At 45.2% G+C, this 26,601-nt stretch overlaps 1 protein-coding gene across 5 annotated transcripts in view; it reads right to left on the bottom strand.

Moving 5' to 3' along the window:
* The window catches only part of LOC138569439 (cyclin-dependent kinase 16-like), a 381,119-nt gene that overhangs the window by 193,690 nt on the left and 160,828 nt on the right, over positions 1-26,601 (bottom strand). For all 5 annotated transcript variants that reach the window (XM_069647411.1, XM_069647410.1, XM_069647413.1 and 2 more), the window contains one exon: positions 18,017-18,131. In XM_069647411.1, coding sequence (XP_069503512.1) covers positions 18,017-18,131 — 115 coding nt within the window. The remainder of the gene's footprint in view (positions 1-18,016; positions 18,132-26,601) is intronic.

The following is a 26,601-nucleotide window of genomic DNA, read 5'->3' as shown; positions in this document are numbered from 1 at the left end:
AGAAATAACTTGGACTGCAATAGTTTATAATCCGAATAGAAATGGAATTACGGTCCATTAATGTGAAAACAAAATCAGAAATGGTGCGGAGTGAGAAAATGATTAGGCCTAATAAAACCTACAAAATAAAGGTAATAGGTAAACGAGGACTGTTGCCTGAGAGTAAGCTGGCAAAAATGACCACGTTCTTTAATAAGATTGAAAATCTATCCCAGGTGAATTGCATTCCACTTACCGATACGGAAATAAATGATTGCAGATCTGAATTGGTTGATGACCCAACGCTTAGACTGCCTTGTATAGGGACTAAGTTAATCTCGCAAATGTTGCAGAAGCCCAAAAAAAATAAAACAGATGAAGTGAAGACAGTTAGTACCCCATTTATCAGTAATGTGTGTAGAGATTGTAAAATGGGGTAGAAAAGATGAGGTACGCTCTGAAATAAATTGTGCAACTCCCAAAGGCAAGAACCATGACATGGGATTTAAAATAATAGAGAACGGGAATTATATCCTGAGCTGGAGTAAGAAGAAATTGAGCGTGCCCTTTTTTGGTATAGATAATATAGACACAGAGTCGTGCCATGTCAGAGTCGGTTTTCTCTGAGCTACTTCTGAGTGACAATGTCAAAGATGTGAAATTAGAGAGGGTGGTCATTGAAACTGTAACAGCTCCAATAGTATATACTGAGGCACCACATGTGAACACAGACCAGTTAGACACCCGGCAAAACTTGCGGATGAATATTAGTAACCCCACTGCCAATAGTACTCAATTAAGTATTAATGAGCGTTTTGCCCCTCTTAAAAAAAAAAAAAAAGAGGAATTATGGGAAGCCCTAGAAAGAGTGCTTGTAGAGTTGGTTGATAGATGTGATACAATAGAAAGAAAGTTGGATGTCCATTCCGTCTCGTCACATAAGAGCATAAACAAAGGACGTAAAATCTGTAGAGAAATAGGAATTAACACAGAGGTAGTCGATTTGGAGGCGCATGCAAAAGAGCCCATACCTGGGCTGGCATCCCCGGCTACTGAGAACCCGCAAAGTGACATCTCTTCAGGGTATACAATAGCCGATGAAGCTAGGCCAGAGGGATACCGGGGGAGGCAGAGAAATGGAAAAAAAGATTAGGAAACTTAGGAAACAGAATCTGAGACAAGCTATGACGTATACAAATAAACATGAGGGAAGTAGAAAGAATGGCTGTATAGCAAGAGACGCTGCCAAAGCCAATATTGTGACCGAACCTGTTCCCCCTCCAGCCACAGATGATAAAGTGCAGTTTAGTAGACCTAAACCAATTCACCTCTGAAAGGAACAGAACTTCCTTGGCATACAAAGGAGCCATTGAAGCTCCAGCTGAGAACGCAATGCCCAAAAGATTATACAAGAAATCAGTGAAATGCATAAACCGGCCTTGGGTGCAGAACCTGCTTGCAAGCCCCCGAACCCCACATTAGATGATTGGGTAATGCCAATCAAAAACAAAAAGGAGAACTAAAAAAAAAAAAAAATCAAAAGCAGATGGGATTACCACAAAAGTGCTGAAAGCGATAAAAAGTCTATTCCATGAAGAAGCTGCAGGTGAGATTGATGAGCAGGCTAGCTTGAGTTGCCCTGAAGTGCCAGTTCCTGGCACTAGCAATTAAATCTGTGCACTTTCAAGATAAAGAAGGGGGCGATGAGAATAAACCCACCTACAAGAAAGACCCGAAGAATTTTTGTGAGGGCACTACAGTTCCAAGAAATGAAAGTCCACTATAATTGAGATTCTTAATAGACACCGTATTGTTGAGCTATGTGCCAACTTGGTGCCGTTAAGGGTGGTGAAATCGAGCGATTTCAAGATTGTAGATCAATTGGTGATCCCAATATGTGTGGTGTACAGATAATGCCATACTGGAATTCATATTAAGCCACCAAGATCTATTTATTAAGCTTGGATACACATGCACTGGAACATCGATGCGCAGGGTGAAGAATCAGAGGATGGCAATTGATGTGAAACGTACAAGCAAAAAACCAGTATAGCAAAAGCTGAGTTCGAGCCTAGTGGAAATGAACACCTACCTATGACGAAAGGTAGCTCAGGGCCAAAGGAAAAATTATATGCCAGTGAAAGATCAAGAACTGTAAGAAATCCTAATCTTGATCAGATAGCTGAGACAAGAAGTGAAAGCAAGATTGAAAGTTACTGGCAGTGGTTACCGTTGGAATTTAAATCTCAATTTGAGCAACGTCCCTGATGAACTGGATATGATGATCTCTTGGAATATCCGGGGAAACCTCCATTATGAAAATTGCGATGGGCTGCTGGCTAATCTACACAGCTTTTGCATTTTAGCACTACAGGAGACATGGCTATATGAACCTTGCGAGATAGATGGATGGTTACAAAGTTAAGCTGTGAAAGGGAAGAGAGGACGCCCAAAAGGCGGCCTATTAACAGCCACGAAAAATCCACGGTCTGGAGACAAATCCAGCTGGTCAACAGACATGCTGTTAGTTGTGAAGGTTAACACCACCCTGTGACAAAGTGGGAATAGAAGAGCTAGATCAGAGTCAATTAGACAATGGTTCAGCAAGCCAGGATGGCTGAATGTAATCTATGATGTCATGTATCCGGAGGGGAGGGACTCTGTGGGTCTCTGTCTGAAAGACACGTCATTGAACCAATGGGAAGAGATGGAATGCTTTAAGGAGGTACTTTTCTTTAATACTGGATTTTTCTTGATATGTTTTTGTTTTGAGAGCCGTTGGAAGAGGAGGAGGAGAGTCTCCAGGAAGAAGAGACCGCGTTCGAGTGGGCTTAATAAAAATACTGTTTAGACAAACAGAGCGCTCCTGTTGAGCAAAGTTATAAAAGTTTGAAGAAAACGAACCGCGAGGATTCAGGACTTTTGCTTAAGTGGATAGAAGTTTTTTTACATAAGGAGATCGAGAAGCGAGCGTGTAACGCTGCATCACCACCGCAGAGTTGGCGAACCGTCAGCTGTTTCCAAACAAACATTACTACGGAGAAGACGCTCTCCTCCGGCCCCCACCGTTGTGAGGGAGGAGTCCGGGCTGACTCAGGCAGAGGCCCGTTGACTCCAGCTGAGGTGACGCGGCCCCAGAAGGGTAGAAAGGTGGGCCCGCCCAACGAGAGCGCAATCCTCAGCTGTTTGGTGCAAAGGAGACCAAAAGGATTTTGGCTGCAACAGGCGGAGCTCCAGTAGAGGTGAGACTGGAGATGAGAGATACTCCGAGGATCTCTAAAGTCCCGAGGTGAGGGGAGAGAGAAAGAGAGAGAAAGAGAGAGAAACAGATTGAGAGAGAGAGAGAAAGAGAGAGAGAAAGAGAAAGAGAGAAAGAGAGAAAGAGAGAGAGAAAGAGAGAGAGAAAGAGAGAGAGAGATGGCTTGAGCACGGCAGTGGGCGAAGGAATTAAAAGAGACCGTGAAAGACTATGAACTGAATTGAACTATTGTTACGCGTTGCACAAATAGAGGGAGAGGACTCTCCAAGCCCAGAAACTGTGGTACATGAAAGAGCTGATTCCACATGAGAACAATCTCAGCTAAACAAACACCCAAACAGAGATCATCCTGTGACAATAGGGATTTTATGGAGAAACCACAGAACTCATTATAGACTGCTAAACCCAGGGTTATAAATAGACTCAGACTAAGGTCTCCCAGAGGAAAGAGGGAGAAATATTCTCTCTACCTTAAGGAAAGCCAAAAGTTACTAAAGTTGACAATACAATAAAACCCACCTGAATTCACTTATCCTGAGTCAAGTCTGGTCATTTCCCACCTCACTTATTACACACCCTTCCCCAATTCACGCATCTTTTGTTGATAAACATATATAATCCGCCAAATGGAACTCATAATAAAGCCAACCGGGTGAGAATAGAAAAATTATTAAACGAATGTGACCCCGAGTTACCGGAGATTTTAATGCTAGGATTATCCTGCTGAAGACAATGCGTTACAAGAGAGATGTTCAGGTCCCATTGTAAACGGATTCTCTAACAGGTATGGTAGATCATGGGGAAACTTGATACTGAAACACCACTTAATCATGCTGAATGGCAAAACCCAAGGCGATGCCAAATGGAGTGTGACCCGGGTGTGGGGAGGCAGCCTATCGACTATAGATCATATATTAGTGAATGAAAAAGCAAATAAACTGGTGCTTGATATGGCGATTGGCTGTCGAGAGGAAAGTGATCATCTACCACTATATGTGATGCTGGAATACCCAAAGGCAGAGACTACATATCATCTGGGCAGCAATATTGAGGTCAATAATGCAGCTAATCGGATAATCTGGAATCCCTCCAAATTAGAAAAAGCTAATGTCATTGCAGTAAAGGAATTGAAAGCATTTGCAGACCAATTGGAGAACAAATCAGATGAAGCCGCAAATGATACAATTTGTAAATTTGAAAATCTGGTGAAGAAAATTAAAGAAGTCTCTACCTGTAAAGAGAAGTATTGCAGCAATAGTAAAAAATGGAATGCGTCCCATGGAAAACAGAATACCTATAATTGGGAAATAAAGCCAAAAGAGCATTGAGACAATCCATAAAATCGATAGTTAATTCACAAAAGCAGGATGCCACATCACAGATAAGACAGGAAGAGAGAATATGCGAAATGGCTTCGCAGCCATAAAAGAGATAAGGTGAGAGAAGTATGATAGAAAATTGCTGCACATGTCCAGAGTAATAATCACCAGGGTATGTGGAAGGCAATAAATGAGACTAAAACAAGAAGCCTACCCATTAATTGTGTGGTAGAAAGTGATTGGTTAATGCATGTAAAATACACCATTGGAGCAAATAAAGATGAAGGTGAGGGATACAAATTAACCCAGTCGATATGGCATAGGAACCTTACTGAGGCTTCCTTAAGAAGAACGATTGACCAACTACATTCATCTAGGACAACTGGCCCCAATGGGACCTGCAATGCCCTTTTACGCAGAGCTCCTGAGGAATGGGAAAAAGCAATGGTTATTCTGTTCCGATGGATAGGCAAAAACGGCACGATTCCTGAATCCTGGCGAGATAGTATGATTCTCCCCGTACACAAAAAGGGAGAGTGAAAAGATCCCAAAAATTATAGAATGCTCGCCATGCTGGATATTCCAGCAAAAATGTTTGCAAAAGTACTGCTGGAAGAATTGAATGAGTGGATAATTGAAAAAAAGATCCTCACGATGAATCAAGCAGGCTTTCGCGCTAAATCCTCCACGATCCACAACATTATAAATTTAGTTCCTGCGGTGGAGTACTCATGGAAAGTACGTAAACTGCCGGTGTAAGCGGTATTCATGGATTTCACAGCAGCGTTCGATACCATTTTAAGAGAGAAATTAGAGTTAAAATGTATTAAATGGGGGATACCGCCAGGACTACTTTATATGATTCAGTTGCTGTACTCTGATACATCAGTTAAAATTGAATTGGATGGTAAAGGCCGATTATCAGAGACCATACCCACAGCATGTGGAGTGAAACAAGGCTGCACTTTAGCAGCCACGCTATTTAATCTGTATTTAGCTGACTGTCTGAATGATATGGGGGTAGCTGCTGATGCGATAAAGATCGGCAATATCCAGGTATCTTGGTTAGGATATGCTGATAATTTGGTCTTGTTAGATTATACACCTGTGGGCCTACACATTAGGCTAAATTGTCTGATCGAATTTGCAGACAATGGGTTGATCATAAACATAACTAAAACGAAGGTGATGACATTACTAGGCACTACAAAGCAATCCCGCTCTAACAAGTTTAAGTGGATATTGAAGAATTAAGTGATTGAGGTAGTTGAATGCCACAGATATCTAGGAGTAGTAGTGGACTATAAATTATCATGGAAACTGCACTGAAGTGAGACTAAACTTAAATGTATAAAAATAGCAGGAGCCTTGAGCCAATTATTTTGGAAGACAAGGTGGTTACTCCGTGAACACCATAATATTACTCTATTCCAGCAAAATAATATCTAGTTTGCTCTATGTGCCAGAGGTATGGGGGACCAAGTTTTGAAATGAATTTAGTAAGTAAGTAAGGTATAATCCTCAAATGGCGTTTTAGACTGCCCACAACGGTAACATGTGAATACATTTTACTCAAATGTGATTTCAGATATGCTAGAGACATTTTAGAGTACAAAGTGGCTATGCTATATGTGAAACTGAGCACTTTGACTATTAACACATTAGTGGTGGAATTGATGAATAGTTTTAACAAAGGAGAGAATTTTAGTAATTTTAAAACATTGAATGTACTGTATCGATCATATGCTAAATGGGAAAAAGGCAATGCTGACAGCTGGTTGCTATATTCACATGTGAAAGTGAAAAAGCTATTACAACTTGGTATCTATGGTTTTGCTAAAGAAAGACATGATATACTTGGCCACTAAGGCAACCAGTGGCCTATTTCCTGAACAGTGGACAATAGAGACAAAGAAACCTAGATACCAATATGCATTTCCACATCAGGCGACAGTTAGATCATATCTTATGTTTAAATTTAATAGATGCAAGACCATGGAGATATTAGGAGCCAACATTGGGATCAAGAAAAGTTTGAGATTATGTAGACTGTGTGGATAGCCAGACATTGAGAACGCAAAACATCTGATATGCTACTAAAGTCTCAACCTGTTGCGTGAAAAATATCTGATAAAATATAAGAACTCCTATCTTGAGGAAAAGATAGAAAATAGATGGCAATGGCTGTTGGAAGGAAATGATAGTAATTTGATTTATCATATGATGAAATTTTATGAGTTGATTTTAAACATTTTAAAAGAGCCATCTGATGGGATCTATGTATGATAAACTGTCTGTTTAGAATTGATGTAAGAAATGGAAAGATGATTGTGTTGTATATGTAAAACCTGTTATGGTTATGAACATATTACAAATAAACAAATAAATAAATAGCCTATGGAGTTTACCTGACTCCATTAAACAGTAAAACAAAATCCTAGTCCGAAAATCACATGAGGGAGTGGGGGGAAAAAAGTCACACTCACTCAGGAGTAAGGAACAAGTTACTTACCTGTAACTATTGTTCTCCAGCATGGGCCTGGCATGGATTCACATGTTCATGAATAAAGCAAAAGAAAAAACAGTTTCACTTACAGACCATTTCTCCTCTAAACCAATCACTGTCCTCTGTACCATACTGCCCCATCCAAACAGTCCTCTCCCTAAGCCCCTCCTCTGGCCGCCATCTTCAGATTTGGTAAAAGTGGCAGTATGACCAAGAGGAGCCGCAGAGGGTTCGGAGGGAGGGTTTGAATGTGAATCCATGACAGACCCATGCTGGAGAGCAATACTTGTACCTTTTCCAGCATGGGATCTGGCATGGAACCACATGCTCATGAATAACGAATATACAGCAGTACAACATTACACAACCACGGGAGGTGGCAAGGCTCAACAGAAGCAACTACTCTTTCCGCTGGAACAGACTCACCTCAAGCACTCAAGCAGACTGTGTAGCACTGCTTGACTGATGCCGGGCTCCTCCCAGGAATCCCTGTCAATGCAGTAGAACTTCGTCAAGGTGTGCTTGGACCTACACGTAACAGTCCTGCAGATGTACAGCAGGGGAACACCAGACAGGAACGCGGTTGTTGCAGCAACCACTCTGGTGGAGTGGGCTCTCGGACATCCAGGCAGCAGTTGGTTCGCCAACCAGTGATAGTGTGTGATGCAGCCGGAGAGCCACCTTGAGATGGAAGCCTTTAACAAGGCCTTCCCAGGATTCACAGGACAAAAGTCCACGAACAGCTGAGAAGTCTTCCAAAAACTCAGGGCACGAGCAACGTCCAGCGAGTGCAAGGCCCTCAGCCGGTGACGAAGGCTTCGGGAAAAAACAGGTAACACCAAAGGCTTGTTGAGGTGGAATTCCGACGGACCAGTTGGCATTAAAGAGGAGTGCACCGCAGCACCACCCCCGACTCGTGAAAAGTCAGATATGGCTGTTTGCAAGGATCTCATTCACTCTCCTGGCAGAGGTGATGGCCACAAGGAAAGCCATTTTCCACGAGAGGAACTTGAGAGGCCCAATGCATAGGCTCAAAAGGCCCCCCCCCATGAGCCTCATCAGTACCACGTTGAGTTACCACACCTATGCAGGAGCCTTCACTGGCAGGAAAAATCGAAATAGTCCTTTGAGGTACTCCTTGATGACTCGCTGAGACTAAAGCGAATATCTTCCTGGGGACCTGTTGTGGCAGGAGATAGCCACCAGATGCACCTCGATAGAGGCACGCCCCAACCCAGCGTTGGCCAAAGATAGCAAGTATGGAAGAATCTGTGGGTTGTGAACCTCAGACGGGTGATCTCCTGTGACCGGCACCACTTAGCGAAACACTTCCACTTGTGACGGTAGCACTTCAAGTCGACGACGCCCTGGCCTTGGCAAGGATCTCCCTACAGTCCTCCGGCAACTCATCCTACAAACTCTGGGGTAGGAGGATTCAAGCCCTCAGGTTCAGCGATCCTGTGTTGTGATGCAGGATTGCACCTCCTTCTCTGCTGAGAAGATCCGGGACTACTGGCAGCTTGACGGGGGCGGGCGACGCCGACAGGTTGAGAAGGTCCTGGAACCAAATCTGCCTTGGCCACACCGGGGCAAGGAGTATCATCCTGCATCAGCATGGTTTGAGCGTGTGGATGACTTGTAGCAGGAGAGGCAATGGAGGGAACGCGTACAGAAACAGGCATTCCTGCGGGAGGGAGAAGGCGTCCCCCAGGCTCCTCGGTTGGTGAAATCTGATGGCAAACTTCTGAGATTTGGAGTTTGCCGCCTGTTGGGGAGAATTCTCAATTCTGTGTTAATTCCCTTCTACCTTAGAGACCACCAGCTCTTTTGCTGGACTCTAGGACTTTTAATCTTTATCCTGGAGAGAGCAAGACCTTTTTTCCCACTCATGTATTTTTATGTTTATTTTGGTTTTGGAGTCTGACAAACTCCATAGGCATCATCTTTTAACATTGTGACGCACAGCACTCCCAGTGCAATATCACAGATAAATCCTTTGGATTTCTGCAAAGGTTTAACTACCTTCTCTTGGATAAACTACTGTTTCCAAGAGTAGTAAAGTGAAATTGACTTTACTTAACTTTTTCTCTTTGTAGACCCAGCACACAATATCTTACATAGAGTGCTGGAGGGGTTACTTAGCATCCCCTTGGTCTACCTTCTCATGTAACATTTTGAGTTACCCTTTCTACAATTAATGGCTGGTGGCAGTGGTTAACATTTTCCTACCATTGTGCGTTTTTACCACAGGCTGCCTTCACAACTGCTGTATAGCACTGATGGGTGCCCATTTTGTCAAAACTAAAGAGGAACTGGAAGAGAAGCTTGCTGCACCCTTCTGGACTGTTGGTTTGCCCGGTGAAGCCCTGCTGCAGTGCTGAAGCTCTGATTTTCTAAATCGACTAGAGAAGCCCGGAAAAGATTTCTCCCCTTGGGTTGGTGGGACCAATCAACCCAGGGGAACTCGACTGGAGCCCCCATTTGTCTGCTGGATGTACTTCTTTGCTGCTGCAGGAACCGAGCGACAGGGGACAGAAACGCTGAATCGAGTGCTTCGCCTTTAAGCTGGACCCAAGCTCCAGGAAGATCCTCCGGACTCCCTCGAAGCAGGACTAACCAAGCCTGAGCCACCTCAACAGAGTGCTGGACCCCAGAAGCAAGGAAAGTCCACAAGGTGTCCAAGAACCGCGGTGGTGCTATTTGCGAGTAGCTGAAACTGCGAAGTGCCGCTGATCTGAATTGCACCCATTGCTGCCGCCGACCTTTGAATCGTAGTGCAGGAGTCCCCAGACGTCCTCCCTCTTGTCCCCATGACTGAGGCCCAGGAACACCAGGATCTGGAGGACTACAACAGGAACAGACGCCAGCTGGAACCTTTTTCTTCAGACTCAGGTAATGTAAACTAGGGGTACTTGCCTCTTGTGTGTAGCTTGCTTGCTCTCACTGGAGACTTGCATTGGCTGCCCTTTTCAAAGTTGCTTGCATCTTTGCTTCTCACAAGCTGCCTAGCTTGTGGCCCAACAGCGATTTCTTTTACAAAAAAACATTGAGCAAGATGTTTGTGCCATCTACAAGAAGTGCCTCAGCTCCCCTAGACTTTGCTCTATTAACATTGGCTGTCCTGGCTCCCTGAAGACTCTTCTTACCCTCTGACGTTGTGTGTTAACTATCCCTCCTAAAAGTCATACATACCTTACTTGTATAGCTGGGAAAGGGCTAACCTCCATTTCATTGGGGGATTCTAAAGTGCTTAGCTATTTGAGAAACTAACCATTGCTTTCTCCCCTAACATTTTCCTTTTTGCCATAACTTCAGTATTACCATTTAAGTGTGAAAAGTGATATATTAATGTCCACAGTGCCCTAACTATTGAAGTCACCTCAGGGTGTAGGAAGTATCCGTGTGCCATCCCAAAAGGGTATCTACTTTATTGAACTGGAGGAGTGCATTGTTGAACTCTATTTTAAGAGTTGCATATTGCCCCCTTCTAAAGAAGGCTTATTTTAAAACGGACTTAAATTAATAAATAATTATTTTATCAAGAAACATTGAGTATAAGTGTTATTTGGATACTTGCCACTGTGAAACTATGTTGCAACCCTATAAGCTCACACTGACCCCTCTTGAGATAAACCTGGCTGTTCAGTCTCTCTACCAACTTGTGTAGTACAGGCCTACACCAAAGGTCGGGTTACCCATTGCCAAGAGGACAAGGCTGGTGTACTACATACAATCTTGCCTAACACTACCGTCGCAAACAGATCAAATCGGAGGACTGCCCCACTTGATGAAGATGGGGTCTACCTGGTCCTGCCAAGTTCCCACTCGTGGTAGGAGCGCAATTCCCTGCTGAGAGAGTCTGCGATTGTGTTCTTGACTCCTACCAGGTCAAGAGGAACGAGGAACATCCTTTGTCCGACGGCCCAGTGACTCTAGTCTTGCGCTCTCTTTGGAGAGCGCTGTGCCCACTTGCTTCCTGATGTAGAACATTGTGGTGGTGTTGTCCGTGAAGATCCTCACCACTTTGCCCTGTAGACACGGAAGGAATATTAATGTTAAAAGGATATTTGTACCGCGCACTATTACCACTGGAGTGGTCCCCTGGCGCTATGACTTGAGCGCCCAGAACACTGCCTGTAGCTCCAGGATATTGATGTGGAGATGGTTTTACTCTGGCAGCCATAGGCCTCTGGCGTGCAGATGTCTGGTGTGGGCTCTGCAGCCTTCCCGGGAAGTCTCCGTGGTGATCGTTTCCTGGTGGGGGGGGGGGGGATTTGAAAACCTGTGCCCCAGGCGATGTTGAACTGAACGCCCCACCACCTTATAGCCCGCCGGAACTCATCGAGCAGGATCTTATCACCGGTTTCCAGCGAGCATCCAGGAACACTTAAAGAGGTTGCATCCGTAACCTGCAGAGCTGGATAAGGCAGATGCAAGACGACATCATACTGAGCAGCAAATTGATGGTCCGGACCATGGCGGTCTTTAGTTACAATAGGTGTTGCACTTTCCCCAGAATGGCTGCTACTCTCTCCCGCGAAGGCGATGCTAGGCAAGAGACCGTATGGAGTCTGGCTTCTAGGAACAGCGCGTTCTGCAATATTGACAAGCAGGACTTCTGATAATTGATCGAGAATCCCAGATCCATCAGCTGTTGGACGGCCGCCTGTGTGTGTCGGACGCCCAACTCACGTGAACTGTCCCGGATGAGCCATTCATCGAGGTACGGGTACACATGCATCCCCCGTAGCCACAGAAGGGCCACCACCGGTGCTAGGGACTTCGTGAACACCCTGGGGGCCGACGTCAGGCTGAAGGGGAGGGCCTTGAACTGGTAGTGCCGCCCCTGCATACAAAGCGTAATGGGGACGTGGAAGTAGGCGTCCTCCAGGTCCAGCTAATTTTTGGGACTTGAGGTACTTGAGGCGTTGCTGGTCTATGATGGGTCTCCTTTTTGACCAAAAAGTGGGGGAGGAGCTTTCCACCCCACCCCCCATCCTTTGTCTGCCAGAGTGCCTGAATGGAACCAGCTCCCACTGGGGGTCTGGCTGTCCTGATTGGATAGCCAGACAACCCTTTCTGTAAATTGCTGAGAGATATTGAACAGGAGTTAATGTTTATTTATTCATTTGTAAAGCGCACATAGCCCAGAGGCAACTAGGCGCCAATTACTGCTTAAGGATATGGTTACAGATTTGAATTCTTAGAGGTCAGGCATTACATTAGAGGTTACACAATACATTGCATGTTAAACATTGAACAGTAAATTTACATTGGTTTCAGAAGCAGAAATTCCACAATTTTTACATATTTGTATATTGTTGCAAATCCTCATCATATTTGTGTTAATTTGAAAGAGACTATTGTAAAAGGTCAGCTCTGAAGCGCAGGGTTTTAAGCTTTGTTTCTAAATGACCAGAATGAAGTATCATTTCTCAGTTGGTGGGGAAGGGCATTCCATAATTTTGGAGCTATAACTTGTTAATGTTAAAGGATATTTGTACCACACACTATCACCACCGGAGTGGTGCCCTGGCGGATCTGAAACAAAAGGGGGGTAAGGTTAGGGCGTGTTAGTAGGACAAAGTTTGGAGAAGAGCAAGGGAGCTGTGAAGTACTGTTGGCAGCTTCAGTTCAGTTAACACTGTTCACCAAGCTTATTGGTGTGGTATTCAGTTCCGAGTCGTGTGCTGTTGTGTGGGGGTCTGTGTGGTGTGTCTGTTGTTGCGGTGTGGAGAAGTGCGTGCGGGTTGCTGCAGTTTTAAGAGGTGTAGTTGTGTTTGGTTAAACTGTGAGGGGTGTGTGAGGCGTGGCGAGGTTTTTAGAAGTTTTGTGGGTTGGTTAGTAGCCTTGTTAGGAGAAATGCACACTCCTATTGTGTTTCTTTCAGGATTTACAGAAGGTTGTCTTTGTTTCAGTGATTAAGTTTCAGCATGATCAGGCTGTCTCATCTCTCCGTCATTATGCTAAGTTAGCTAGTCTTTGTGTTTCTATCTTTGTATTTGGCCACCCCATATATACCAGTTTGTGGTTGGTGCAACCTAGTCCTTTTGGATTTTTTGGACTTGCGACCTATGCCTGTACCCTATGCCCTTTCTGAGTGGGTAAGGTTGGTGGAAGTGCCTTTGTGCCAGGAGTGTGGGCTGGAACTGTATACAAGTTTAGACTCCTGGAGTGAAAAGGTCGATCACTGGAAACTGAATTAACCGAAGAAGAAAACTACCAGAGATGCCTGCACACCCTTTGCAACACTGAAGAGACCACTGCTGTCCTGACCCCATTTTCTATGCGACAGGAACTCCAAAGAGGAGAACTCCTTCCCTTTGGCTGGTGGGAACAACCAGTCCCAAAACTAACTTTAATTTCACCCATCTCCCAAGGTCATGTGACTTTCAAGAGCTGCAGAACCCCAAAATACCAGGAGACCGGCAACCCATTTTAAGTGCATCGTCATGGAAAAGCCGAATTTGTACAAGTCTTTGCTAAACTCTCAAGGACACTCCAAGGACACAATCCAACACATACAAGTCCCCTCAACAGAGTGCAGGTACCGAAGAAGATTGATCGGACGAAGCGCACCCTTTGTTGTTGCTGCAGAAAAGGCACCAAAACCGCAGAGTGACCAGAGAAGTTGATGAAAGCCCTGCCAGAGGTTCTCTGTCGACACTGCCGCAGAGAGATCCTGTCCATCGTCCAGCCTTTCATCATCAGACCAAGGAATCCGGAGATTGGGTCTAGTGATGCTACATCGAGGAGAATCGAGCCACAAACATTTCTTCAAAACAAAGGTGCTGTGGGGAAAAGGGTATTGCTTACCTTAATCCGAAAAGTCGCTCCAGAGCATTGGCGTGCATGTAGAGGTGCCCAGGGCAACCTCCTCTTACCTTTGACCCAAGCCGCTGCTTGTGTCCCTTTAGCAAGTCCTTTAACAAGGCCTCCCAGGTTGGTTGCATTTTCTTACATCTTTGATCCTAGAGACTAGAAAGTATTCAAAGGAACTTTTGACTTCTGCTGCTTTACAAAACTTTATGCCTCTCTGAGCTGCCTTTTAGCGAGGGGTGCGTTTTGGACTTTTATTACACAAACCAACTGTTTTTCTTCCTAAAGAAATCACTATCTTCAAAGGTTTTGCTAATTTATTTCAATTACTGTTTACTTGTGTTGGTGCGCGCTATTACCGATAATGCAGTAGACCTGTCAAACTCTATAAGAATTGTAACTGTTCAGCAACTACCAACTAAGCAGTGGCCTTTGAAAAGTATCTTAAAGTATGCCTATGTTTTGGTTTATAGTGCAAAGTATTTGAAAGTCAATCTGGTGTAAAAACAATCTATATTTTAATATAAATGTATGAGTAAGTGTTTCTTTGATGTGCATTACTAACTATGTTCAGTGTACTTTCCTACAGCTCATATCTTCCACTTATGATAAGCCAGACTGCTTTGCGACTCTACCAAGGTTTTCCCGAGTAGTGCAGACTAGTACTAAGAGTTGGGGGATCTACAAACCACTAGGATAGTTTACTAAAGTCTTACCTCCAAGTAGGACTTTAGGAAAACTCCCCTAACAAGGAGCCTGTTGGCTTCCGTGAAGAGGCCGAGCTTCACGTAAGCAGTGCGGTCTAGGAGTTTGGCAATGAAGCGCCCGTTAGAGCTGGGGCGGTCATTTGAAGGAAGGAGAGGGGTAAGAGGTTTATTTTGAGAGGGGGCTTGTCATAATTGACAAGATCCCATCTGATAGAGTATTATTAATAAGGGACCACTCATCACTGCCTGCACAGGTTGTAGTTAGAATGTTTTTGTGAAATGAAGTGGGACTTGGATCCCCTAGGGGAGGCCGATGGACGGCTTAGTGCTAGGAATTGATTAATTCAGTGTGACCGAGGAGAGAACTGGCCAAGTGTGCTGGGGAGGGTTAGGGCTGGGTAAAAGACAGGAGGAAGGGGTGCGGGTGGAATGACGAAAGCTAGTTTGGAGATGATGTAGCAGTGCCCATCAATAGCGATGTTGTGACACTGGTCAGATAGTGTGTCACCGACAAATTGGGAGGGTGGGGAGGTAGGAGTTCAGCAGCTCTCAGTCTTGAATTCAGCAATGATTTTGTGGAGTTCCCTGCTCAGGTTATTGGAGTTCGAGACTTGGCTTCCATTGAAGTTTTTTGGCTATTCTGATTTCGGTCGGGTAGGCCCTATACAGTCTTATAAAGGTGGTTTGGTTTTGAGGTGTGGTCTTGGTCCTCAAGTTTGCTCTAATTGATGCTTGAAGGTTTTAAGGGATTTGAGGGAGGGTGTGTACCTTTCGGGTTGGGGCCTGATCTGGGAGATTTGCGTCTAGTTAGTGTGAGCAGGAACAGGGTGCTGGAGAGCCAAAGATCGAAAAGGTCGATGGAGGGTGTCCTTCCTGGAGTGAGAGATCTGGAAGTGTGTTTAGAAGATAATTGGCGAGATCAGGCTTTATAAGGATTAATCCAGAGAGGCGGTGGGGGGAGTCGAGTGGGAGGAGCTGGCAGGACGGGGAGTGGGCAGGATGCTGAAGAATATGACAGTGATCTGTCCAGATTAAAGGATGGAGATTAGGTCCAATGTGCTGAATAAGGGGTCAAGGATGTGCCCTGCATTGTGAGTTGGGAGGGATATCAGTTGTGTCAAGTGGAGGGCTTCCAAGTTGTCAGTGAGAGAACAGGTCATAGGGTTGGAGGGGACATCAAACCAGATGTTGAAGTCTCCTAATATAGATGGGGGATGGATGCTGAATTAAGGTGGCTGATAGGGCGTCTTGAAGGGAGTCAGCGAAGTTCCTGTTACAGCCGGGAAGCCTATATAGGAGTACGAAGCGTGGGTAAAGGAGGGGTGCCAACTGCTGGACCTATTGTGTATGATCAGGGAGTAGTCAGGGGTGGGGGAAGCCTCTTGTGCGATGGGTTTGCAGTAGTCGGTGAACTAGGTTTCTGTGAAGAATAGGATGTCAGGGTTTTCATTGTAATTTAGGTCGAAAATGTATTTGTTTTTGGAGACAGATCTCGCATTAACGTGTATGCAGGATAACTGGTGTGGTTTCTGGTGCAGGGTATGATTGGGATGTGTGGTTGGCGTGGGGGGTGGTAGCGAGGGAGAATTATCTGGGAATGTCAGAGGGGTGAGAAGTTGTAGTGCTGGAAGAGGGGCAAAGCAGCAGGATGGGTTTTCAGGGGGGAGGTATGTGGGATGCTGGTAGAAGTTGGGAGTTTTAGCGGGGAGGTGAAGAGAGCCAGGACAGGGTTGGGAGTGGGGGTACAAGGCTCGGAGGAAACAAAAGGGGGTGGAGGATGGGATCTTGGGCAGAGCTGAGAAGATTGTGGGTGTGACGTCCTATGGTGCATGAGACCTATGCATTTAGGGAGTTTTTTTCAGGGATTCAAAGGGGCGTGGGAGGGATTGTTGAAAGTGGAGTGCTGACCAGGGCAACCCGTTCTGCACTTAAGGAGGGGAAGCGCGAGTTGGGGAAAGTGGGGGTCGGTGTAGGGGCATGATGGGTTGAGAAAGGTGGGAGGGGGAGTGTCTGGATGTGTTGGGGGTTAGTGAGATTATGGACTGGGTGCGGTAGATGGCACTGTTCTGCACATTAGAGCGCCAGAGTGTAGCCCTATTCCTGGAGGTGTGAGGGATGCAGGGGAAGTGGGTGTTAGAGGATGTGAGGTGAGGGGGAAGAGGAGGATGGGTGTGGAGAGGAGTGTGGTAGGTAAGGGAGAGAGGAGTGAGAGAGTAGATGGGGAGGTGGGGAGACCGTGGAAGGGGGGGAGACGGGTGGTAGGGAGTGTCCTTGGCTAGGTTTTTGGAGCACCATCGTGCAGGTCTGATCTGGGCACATTGAGGCATGCAGGGATGAAGGCTGACCTGAAGTTTTGGCAGGTGGGGAGGATTGAGTAGAGGTGGGGGGGGGGGGGGGGGTGCACTGCTGTGACATCTGGTCAGGGCGGTGCCTACAGTCTAAGCCTAGGGATGGAAGCTAGAATTAGTATGAAATAGTGCCCGAGAGAGGTCTAGATTCAATACATCAACTGTATGCAAAACTGTCTAGATGCAACACATCAGCACTATGAAATACATTTCAAAAGCATCAGCCGAGTGAGGGCGTGCCTAGCTTAGCACATTAAAAGTGAGATGGATTGTCTAGGTTCAAAACATTAACAGGGAGTGACATTCAAAACATTGACTGCGACAAATTGCTTAGATTCTTAACATTGACAGGGTGTGAAATTGCCTAGATGCAGTTGGTGAGTAGGTCTAGGAAGCACCAAAGGAGCCTAGAGGGGTACTGTGCAGAGGCAAATGACTATGTATATTAGAGTACAACAGTAAGTCTGGTGTCATGGGATTAAAAAAGTGACAGTTTTAATTGAGCAACGTAATGGCTTTGCTCACCACCCTTGCCACCTTATTGCAGTAGGTTGCTCTGCTGGTCAAACAGAGCATGGGAGCTGGCCAGAGGTGAGCTGCTCTTTGCCTCTGGCCCTTAGCGGGCTGCCTGGACAAGGCTGCCATTGGAGGCCCTTTGAAATGCAGATGTTCCGGTCACGCACAGAGGACACGGATCATGAGAACCAAATGAGCGGGCGAGTAGTGAGGGAGGGTCAGAGTGGATGAGGTGAATGGGAGAAGGCGGAGGGAAGCACTCAGAGGAGGCTGCCAGGACAAAAGGAAAGGTACCCCCGACTGCCTTAGCCAAAGTTTAGAGCAGAGTTTTATTGTGATGGCAATATTTAGAACAGACCAAGCATGGTATTTCATGTAGTTAGTTGGTGAGTGCTTGTGTAATGGACTCGAGATGTGCTCAAGCTGGCCCTAGTAGTGTGGAGGCTTTCACCAGATTAGTTTGTAAGAAACAATCTCTAAATATACAGAAGTCTTTAGCCGAGAGCTTCTTTTTTCAGTCTCCTGCATCACACTACAATTCGTTACGTAAAGTGCGTACAGACCTTCCCGTATGGCTGTGCAAGGTGCTCCTTCCTCGTGTTCTAGCCGGATTTCCTTCAGTGCTACGAGGTTTTCTGTCAGTTTGCTCTTCCCCTTGTAAACCGTTGCATAGGTGCCCTGCATGTGAGACAGCAAGGAGAGAGGAGAGGTGAAGTAGGCACACAGTCCATATTCTGTATAGATTCACACGTCCAGATCCTTCAGCCACCGGAGGAACTTACCAGATAATTAGTCATGGTCCTTTGGGATTACACACATTCTTCAAGGGCCGCCCCAAAACATATCAAGCATATTACGAAGAAGGAAAAACAAATATGGCAAAAACAATGCTAACCTGTAGTACACAGGGATCGGGTTGGGCTCGAAGGTAAAAGGATAGTCAAAATCCTCTGCATCATACATGTTGTTGTGTGGAATCCTAGATCTTGGCACACTGACAAGCTGACAGCCAAAGTGAGCATTAAAACACTAGCAGAATCCCTCCCTGCATTTTTTCGGTGCAATATTGATAACGTATCAAATGGCAATTAGCAAATATAAAACAGATTCTGTGCTGATTTTGTGCGCTTTGGAGAGGGGAAGATGCCATATCCACTCAATTGACCCTACCCACAACAGGGCCTGATCCTACAGCAGCATAGCCTTCCACAAATGTCCAAAGCTACAATAAATACATTTTAAAAAAAGATTCCCCTCTATCCTTTCTTTTTTCTGTAGCACTTCAAAAACTCCGGTGACTTTCTATTTCTTCTTTACCGAGTAGGGGTGTTACAAGGGATGACAGTAGGCACAACAATTAATATTTCTTTGGTAGCAAAAACTGTTATTAGACCTAATTTATATGAACTGCAAACATGTTGACTCATGATTATCCGAGGTTGCATTTTGACTAATTTGCACACTGATCACCTGGGTTAGAGGCACCACTAAACCACTAGTAAAAATAACCCTCTTAAAACCACATTGTCCACGCAAGGCAGATGGGCAGGAAGATGGTTTAAACAGATGGATGTGCTCAGCGGGGGACCGGTGGTAGGAGCACAGGGTACAGACCAGGTGGTTAGGGCTTTCTCCTGCTTCTAATACGCTGTGAGGTTTTTCATACCCTTTTAACGCCCTGCAAAGTTATAATCAGCTATATGTGGTTTCAGGTTATGTGGACACACCGGGGTCTCCGACTGCTACCTGCACTAACGCGCTCAATTCTACACTCCAACATGCAATACAAATACCAACGAAGCATTCCGCACACGACGGGCGAACAACCCACCCACAGACCGCAAACATCATAACACTACAGCTTTACAACCAATGTACACAGCACACCTCAGATACAGGTGGCTCGTCTTCAGACACAGGTCACAATGCTCATGATGCAGAACACCAAGAAAATGTACATGGCTGCAGAGCGTGGTATAAATCCCAAAAACACATCTCTGGCTGCTCATGGTTGTTGGTGCCAAGTAATGCCATAACCAGGTTTTCTGGACCCAAACTACCCCAATCCAACTGTAGCACATCCAATCAGAAATCGTATTCCACAGTTCAAGCCTTACCAAAATATATGTTAACTGTACTAGTTATTGCAACAATTAATGTATTCTAGAATTGTCGCAATGCATCACACGAAATACAGTCAACGCACAGAAAATTGAAATCAAACAGTATGCGTTACTATAATGTTGTTAATTATACCAGGATGACGTGATGACAACCACAAAATGTCAGTTGCACTATCCGATCTCACTCAACTTGCACCATTTGTTAACCACTTAGATTATATAGATTGCCTTTACCCTTGGGGAGGACTTGTATGCACCTCCTTAAAAAGAAAGCATCAGAACTGGAGTTACAGAGCAGCTGTTCTTCCGTGGCATCAGGGTTAAGAATTGCCAGGAGCTGGGAGCTAATTTGCTCCTCCTTTTAGCCTAGGTAGAAGAGCCTGGTTGTCTGGACAGCAACAGCAACTAGGACCTAGACTCCCCAGGTAAACTGGTATCATGCAAACATATCTGACATTGGTAATATGTATGAAGAGCATTAGGACACACGCCAGATATATTTACTCCCATCATATGTAACAGACAAAAGGTTATAGTGTGCGAGTTATAATTGCGACTTGCTGTGTACTAGCTCCTCCTTACTCAGATGTAGCACCTGCTTATTGGGCGAGACCTCGTTTTCATGAGCTGCTTTTATGTCCTGCTCATCAAAGCCTTATTTCGACCCCTGGGTGTGGCTATTGCATAGCGTTAAAATACTTGCATCGAGTAGCATGCATGTTCGGAAAAAATAAATAAATAGGATTCTAAAATGCAGCTTAGTCCACCAGAAGCTGATCAAGGGTATCAAACATCAGACAATGGTACTTTAGGAACATGTGCACAGTATTTTCCAGGCCTTTGCTCTGCAAATCGCAGCCAATGAAATAGAACTTAAGTGGTCACGGTGTCAGCCTTTTGCTGAACATGCTCTTAGATTGACAGGCAACCGCCTTCTTGCCAACACCTAGCAATGCCTAAGGCATGTAACACTCGACCTGTTTTAAAGGGACTTGCAGCAGCAGTGCACCCCTGGTTGTCACTTATTGTTGACAACCCTAAAGGCACCCCTTTCACATGCTTTCTAGTGATATCATTAAGGATGCCGAAAAGAGAAGAAGGCAGTTACTTGGGTGGATGCCAAGAGCCTGGGATCAATCTGTAGTATCTTGTGCATGGAGTCAAATTTGATTCTACCGAATGCCAGATCAGCAGTAAAATAACTGACAAAACCAGCGACAGAACTGAGAAATTCAACTGCCAAATATTGAAGCAATATTGTTGGCTTTTTGGGTTATATCGGTGCGCCCCTATCCACGCACAAGAAAAAAGGAAGAAAGCAATGACTCATTTTGGCTTTGATCCGCTTCCCTCTGCAACCATTGCAGACAATGATCAAAGAAGCCATTTAAAAGACAGAGTAAATTGTCATTAGACGCCACAGAGCACTCCACGTTCCCTTTAAAGCCAAGAGTAAGGGTTCTACTTGTACTATTGGCCAGCTAAAGTATGCACAATGTAAAGTGGCATTGTCTTTCCCAAAAAGAGATTCAAATGTTTGGACTTAACTACTTACATTCTCCAGGCAAATCGGGAGGCAGTGGTAGAGGCATCGTTTGATGTCTCCAGGGGGGCGGGCGATGGAATGGGCCAGACTGCTCCCGAGGGGCTCCAGGCTTCTAAATGATTCACGATCAGTCATGGCTGGTGTTAGGGAGAATTTTCATTTCTGTTCCAATTCCCTTCTACCTTAGAAACCCCTCAGCTCTTTTGCTGGATAGGACTTTTTCATTTTTATCCTGGAGAGAGCAAGACCTTTTTCCCACTCCCTCATGCATTTTTATTTGATTTGAACCCTGTATTTCTTTTGGTTTTTGAGTCTGCCAAACTCCATAGGCATCATCTTTTGTATAGTGACACACAACACCCTCAGTGCAGTGTCACAGAGAAGTCCTTTGGATTTCTCTTAAGGTTTAAATAGCTTCTCTTCGATAAACTACTGTTTTCAACAGTAGTAAAGTGAAATTGACTTTACCTACCTTTTTCTCTTTGTAGACCCAGCACACACCATCTTATGTGGAGTGGTGGGTTACATAGTATCCCCTTTGTCTACTTTCTCATGTAACAATTTTATGTTGCCCTCACTATAATTAATGGCTGGTGGCAGTGGTTTAATTTTCCTACCATGTGCCTTTTTAGCCCAGGCTGGATTCTCAGCTGCAGAATTACACTTATGAGTGCCCATTTTCAAAATGGCCCAGTTTCTTTTCGCCATTTTTTCCTTGCAAGGTCCGTCTTACGTTTTACTCTGCGCACCAAACCAGGTTTGGTTCCACTGTTCGTTTTGTCTTTGGCGGGATTCACTGGTGAAGCCCGACTCCAGTCTGTCAGGGCAGGAAGCAAGGGAGATTCCCAAAACTCCCTGTGCTTAGTCTCCTTGGTTACAGGAATGCACATAAAGGTGATTGGCTGGCTGGCTGCCCTTGGAGAACAGCCACCCTGCTGTGTGAGTGACAGCTGGGCTGCGAATGAAGAGGAGAAACATGCATAAAAGGCAAGGTCTTTGGCAAGGAAGGCAGTCGACCACTGGACGAAGGAACCGAAAAAGAAACTGGAAAAGAAGCTTGCTGCCCCCTCCTGGACCATTGGTTTGCCCAGTGAAGCCCTGCTCCAGTGCTGAAGCTCCAATTTTCGTATCGACTAGAGAAGCCCGGAACGGACGACTTCTTCCCTGGGCTTGGTGGGACCAAATGACCCCAAGACGAAATTGACTGGAACCCCTCTCCCTGCTGGTTGTACTTCATTGCCGCTGCTGGAACCAAGTGCCAGGGGACAGGAACACCAGAAACAAGTGCACCGTCCTTAAGCCGGACCCAAGCTCCAGGAAGATCCTAAGGACTCCCTCAAAGCTCGACGACCCAAGCCTGAGCCACCTCAACAGATGCTGGACCCCAGAAGCAAGGGGAGCCCACAGAGTGTCTAAAAACCGCAGTGGAGCCATTGACTGGTAGCTGAAACCATAAAGTGCAGCTGATCTGGAGTGAGCCCATTGCTGCCGCTCACCATCAAACCGTAGTGCACGAGTCCCCAGACGTCCTCCCTCTTGTACCCACGACGGATGCCCAGGAACACAGGATCTGCAGGACTAGAACAGGAACAGAAGCCAGTTGGACCCTTTTCTTCAGACAGAAGGTACCATCTAACTAAGGGTACTTCCCTCTTGCTTGCTCTCACTGGAGACCTGCATTTGCTGCCCTTTGCAAGAAAACTGCTTGCATCTTTACTTTTACGATATGGCATTTATAACGCACCTATACACAAGTGTGTCAAGGCGCGATTTCACAAATGCGTTTTCACAAACCTCACAGCTTGTGGCCCAACAGTGATTCCTTTCTACAAACTCTATATAATTGTGCAAGACTTTTGTGCTATCTTCAAGAAGTGCCTCAGCTCCCCTAGACTTTGCTCAATTGACATTGGTTGTCCTGCAAACTCTTCTTACCCTCCGACATTGTGTTTATACGTCACTCAGAAAATCAACATAAATTGCTTGTATAGCTGGGAAAGAGTTAACCTATAGTTCATTGGCGGATTGTGAAGTCAGGTGTGTGAACCTTCATTGTTCCAATTTTGTCTTTTGCATTACTATACATGCATCTTTAAAACACGATTTCAGTCCCAGAACACAAATAAAGGTGCTATTGCCATTAAAATGCTTTCTCTCATGTGCTACAGTAAAGTAATTCAAAAAAAGTACACCTTAAAACCCGTGTGTTTTTTTTCATAACTGAAACGTGCGCACTGATGCCCATACGACCTGCTCATTCCCATGGATAGTTCGTCCCCCTGTATGGAACGGGTGTGGTAAATTTAGCCCTCCAGCAAAACGAGTTGTGCCTCCCTACTCTAGGTTAACGAAGACATCCACTAAATGCCACGTAACCAATAGTGCACAAGAGCTTTTTACAACGTTTTCATGAGGCTGCGGCCACAATCCATCTATGCCAGTAACGATCGGTATAAATCCTTTGCATGAAGTAGGGATCACACGTGAGATATCAGCATTGCTGCTGGCCTTCCCCCGCCATACAAACAGATGAAAGCTCTGCATTCACTCTCGCACTCATATCCAGACACCAGCCCATAAAAACACACACCGACACTATATAATATACAGACTCACACAAACCTCTTCCACACACACACACACACTTCAAGCATCACATTCAAACATGCACGCATAGATCTTCTGCTAGGCATTCCCCGTATCCTCCCTTTCAGCAGGAGGGAGTGCCGCGTGGGAACCTATATAAGCATTGGCACACAGCACGTGGGGCATGCAGGATGCTTCCGGAGCAACTTGGTTGGTTGCCAAGCAACGGGGGTCAGATGGTGGGGGGTGGAGGGCGAGCCGGCCTCCCGCTCCAGCGCACAGTTCGTTTTGTATTTAAGTGAAATAAGTAATGCACAAATGCCAGCCCTGCTGGAGCCAGGCACTGCCTGGTGAGGGCATGGAGGTGGATACAATGCCCCTCTGCTGCTCTCCCCAGGGTCCCCAACTGTCAGGAAGCGAAATATAATGGCCATAATTCTAAATTTCTTTCCTCTCCCGACAGGGCGAGGGAGACCAACTGGTGCGGAGAATGAATGGACCTTCCAATCATCCAGTGGCTCTTGACAAGCTATGCAAGAAGTAAAGTTATAAAGTGGTTGAAAAAAAATCAACAACTTAACCTTCCACCCACTGTGTGTGTGGGGGGGGGGAATCCATGATTCTCTGGCAAATTAAGTTAATTCTGAAGTATATGTTCTCAAATTTCATTTGATTAACCCACTACTATTCCGTTTTCATGGGGGGGGGGGGTTGGGGCACCTTACACTTGCATAACCCCTTCCTGACCACCATAATCAACGGGCACAACAGTTAATCATTAATTTGTGGGGAAATCTTGATATTATCACACTTTTCACTTTTTTTTTAACTGAGATTTTACTCCATTTTATAATCAATTTTAATTTTCCAAAAAGTGTAATAAGGATGTCCCATAGCCACCTCAGGTACGTTACAGGTGAGTTTTTTAGTCAAGTTACTCTTAAATCCTTATGCTACAGGAGAGGAACCAACTGGCTCCCACCCCAGGCTACGTATCTAGGTTGGAACACAAGCATTCCCTCACTCCCACATCAACACTCGCCGACCAACATTCGCTCTGACCTCGTGCATTCCAGACCGGCTTCCTTCCATCCATCCAGCAAAGCTCACCTCTCTTCCTTACCAGACACACCCATCATAAAGCACTACACAACAAAAACAAACAATTTGTTGGGAGAAAATTGTACAGTAGAACACCACTAACCATCTTACAGCTGTACTCACTTTCCTGACCTTTGGGTTTGGAATTGGATGGCATTCCTGTATGATCGAAATATGATAATATGTAGGTGGAAATGTGTTGAACCATTCCATCTCCTTTCCTGGTATGAAAACATGCTATGGAAGCCTTTTCTGTCTATGTAGTTGATCATTTTTGATTGCGAGTTGTTCCTTCTAACCTATTTAGTCATAATACATTCTTTGCATATGAAATGCATTCCAGCGAGATATTATGGAAAACAAAATAGACTCTGCTAGCCCTTTTTCCGCACACACCTGGTGAGAGAAGAGTTACATTCTCACATCCAGACAGTGCAGCGTACATCCTGCTTTTAACTCTGGATTCAGTGCAGACATGGCCAAGGGAACTAATTGGGTGAAAAGCTAAAAGTGCTTCAGGGGAAACAGCTTAAAAACAACCTTGGATCTTTAATGAAGTATAAATAGTTCATTAACCAATTTAAAAAGCCATTTACTGTCTCTTGGAGAGGAAGACGGAGCTATTCTAAAATGGTGAAAGCTACCGTCCATGAAAGACTTAATGTCGCATCAATGCTCGGGTACAAATCGTGGATACAGGAATTCATATGTGGCAATTTATTCTGCCCAAGAAGTTGGCAGTCGAACGAAAGCCATTGCACTTCGGGAGTTGTTAAAAGCATGCATTACTGGGCTCCTATATAATGATGGCGTTGCCGTTTCCCAAAAGAGGCCTAGACCACGCGCTGTACCATGACCGATGGGCATGAAAGACCAGATTGGACTCTATGGACTTCTATTGACAGCACATGTAAAACAGTTCCATCGATCAACACTGCACTTACAAGCAGAAGACCCTTCAGCCGGTCCCCAAATCGACATACAATCCTCTAGTACGATTCCATTGTAAAGCTGCAGCAGATAGGCCTCAAAACGCAGCTAGGTTTGGGTCAGGAGGTTTCACCTTCCAACACCAAGATAAGGCATGGTCAGAGGTCAGAATGGCAACTTCTTGAAAGGAGCCAGTGACATTGCTACAGACCTGAACAACATTATTGGAGTGACTATGCCCGGGAATCTAGCACCATCTATCTACATGAACAGTGGTCACAGTTTCTAAATGACCCTGCACTATAGAGGTCGACACGCAGGGCCGGTTTTACACCAGATTGCACCCCAGGCAGGAAGCATTGTTGGCCCCCCTAACCCCTGACCTTTGATCTCATGTGTGTGTCATGGGCTGAGCAGCAGGAGTGGGGACTATGAGTTAACATAATTGTCAATGCTGGCATCTGCTGAATTTCATGAACCTCAGAAAACAGCAATAAGAGGGTCAAACCCAAACAGGCCTGGTTATTTTAGTTTGCTTTTGCTCTTCATTTTTAGTAACAATGACCAGTTTGCTGCTGTGACTCAAGTCAGAGAATCGACAATTTCAGATCTACACTAATGTCATTCGTATGACCTCAAAATATTTAGCCACTCTTAAAAGGCGATGAACCGGTTTTGAACAGTGTTACTCGAACCTCCAAGAAAAAGTAGCAGCAACATACACACCAATAGCTGTGCAAGCCTGTGTATCTCAGCATTAAAATACATGCATTTATGCAACATGTATTGCATCAAATATTTCACGGGAAGTTAAATATATTTAGGAGGGACACACGTAAACAATATCACTACTCCATGCGAG

Source organism: Ambystoma mexicanum, chromosome 2q, assembly GCF_040938575.1.
Source record: "Ambystoma mexicanum isolate Mex_15411 chromosome 2q, UKY_AmexF1_1, whole genome shotgun sequence".
NCBI classification, from domain to species: Eukaryota; Metazoa; Chordata; class Amphibia; order Caudata; family Ambystomatidae; genus Ambystoma; species Ambystoma mexicanum.
Note: the sequence above shows the minus strand (reverse complement) of the source record. Positions and strands in the feature narration are given on the sequence as shown.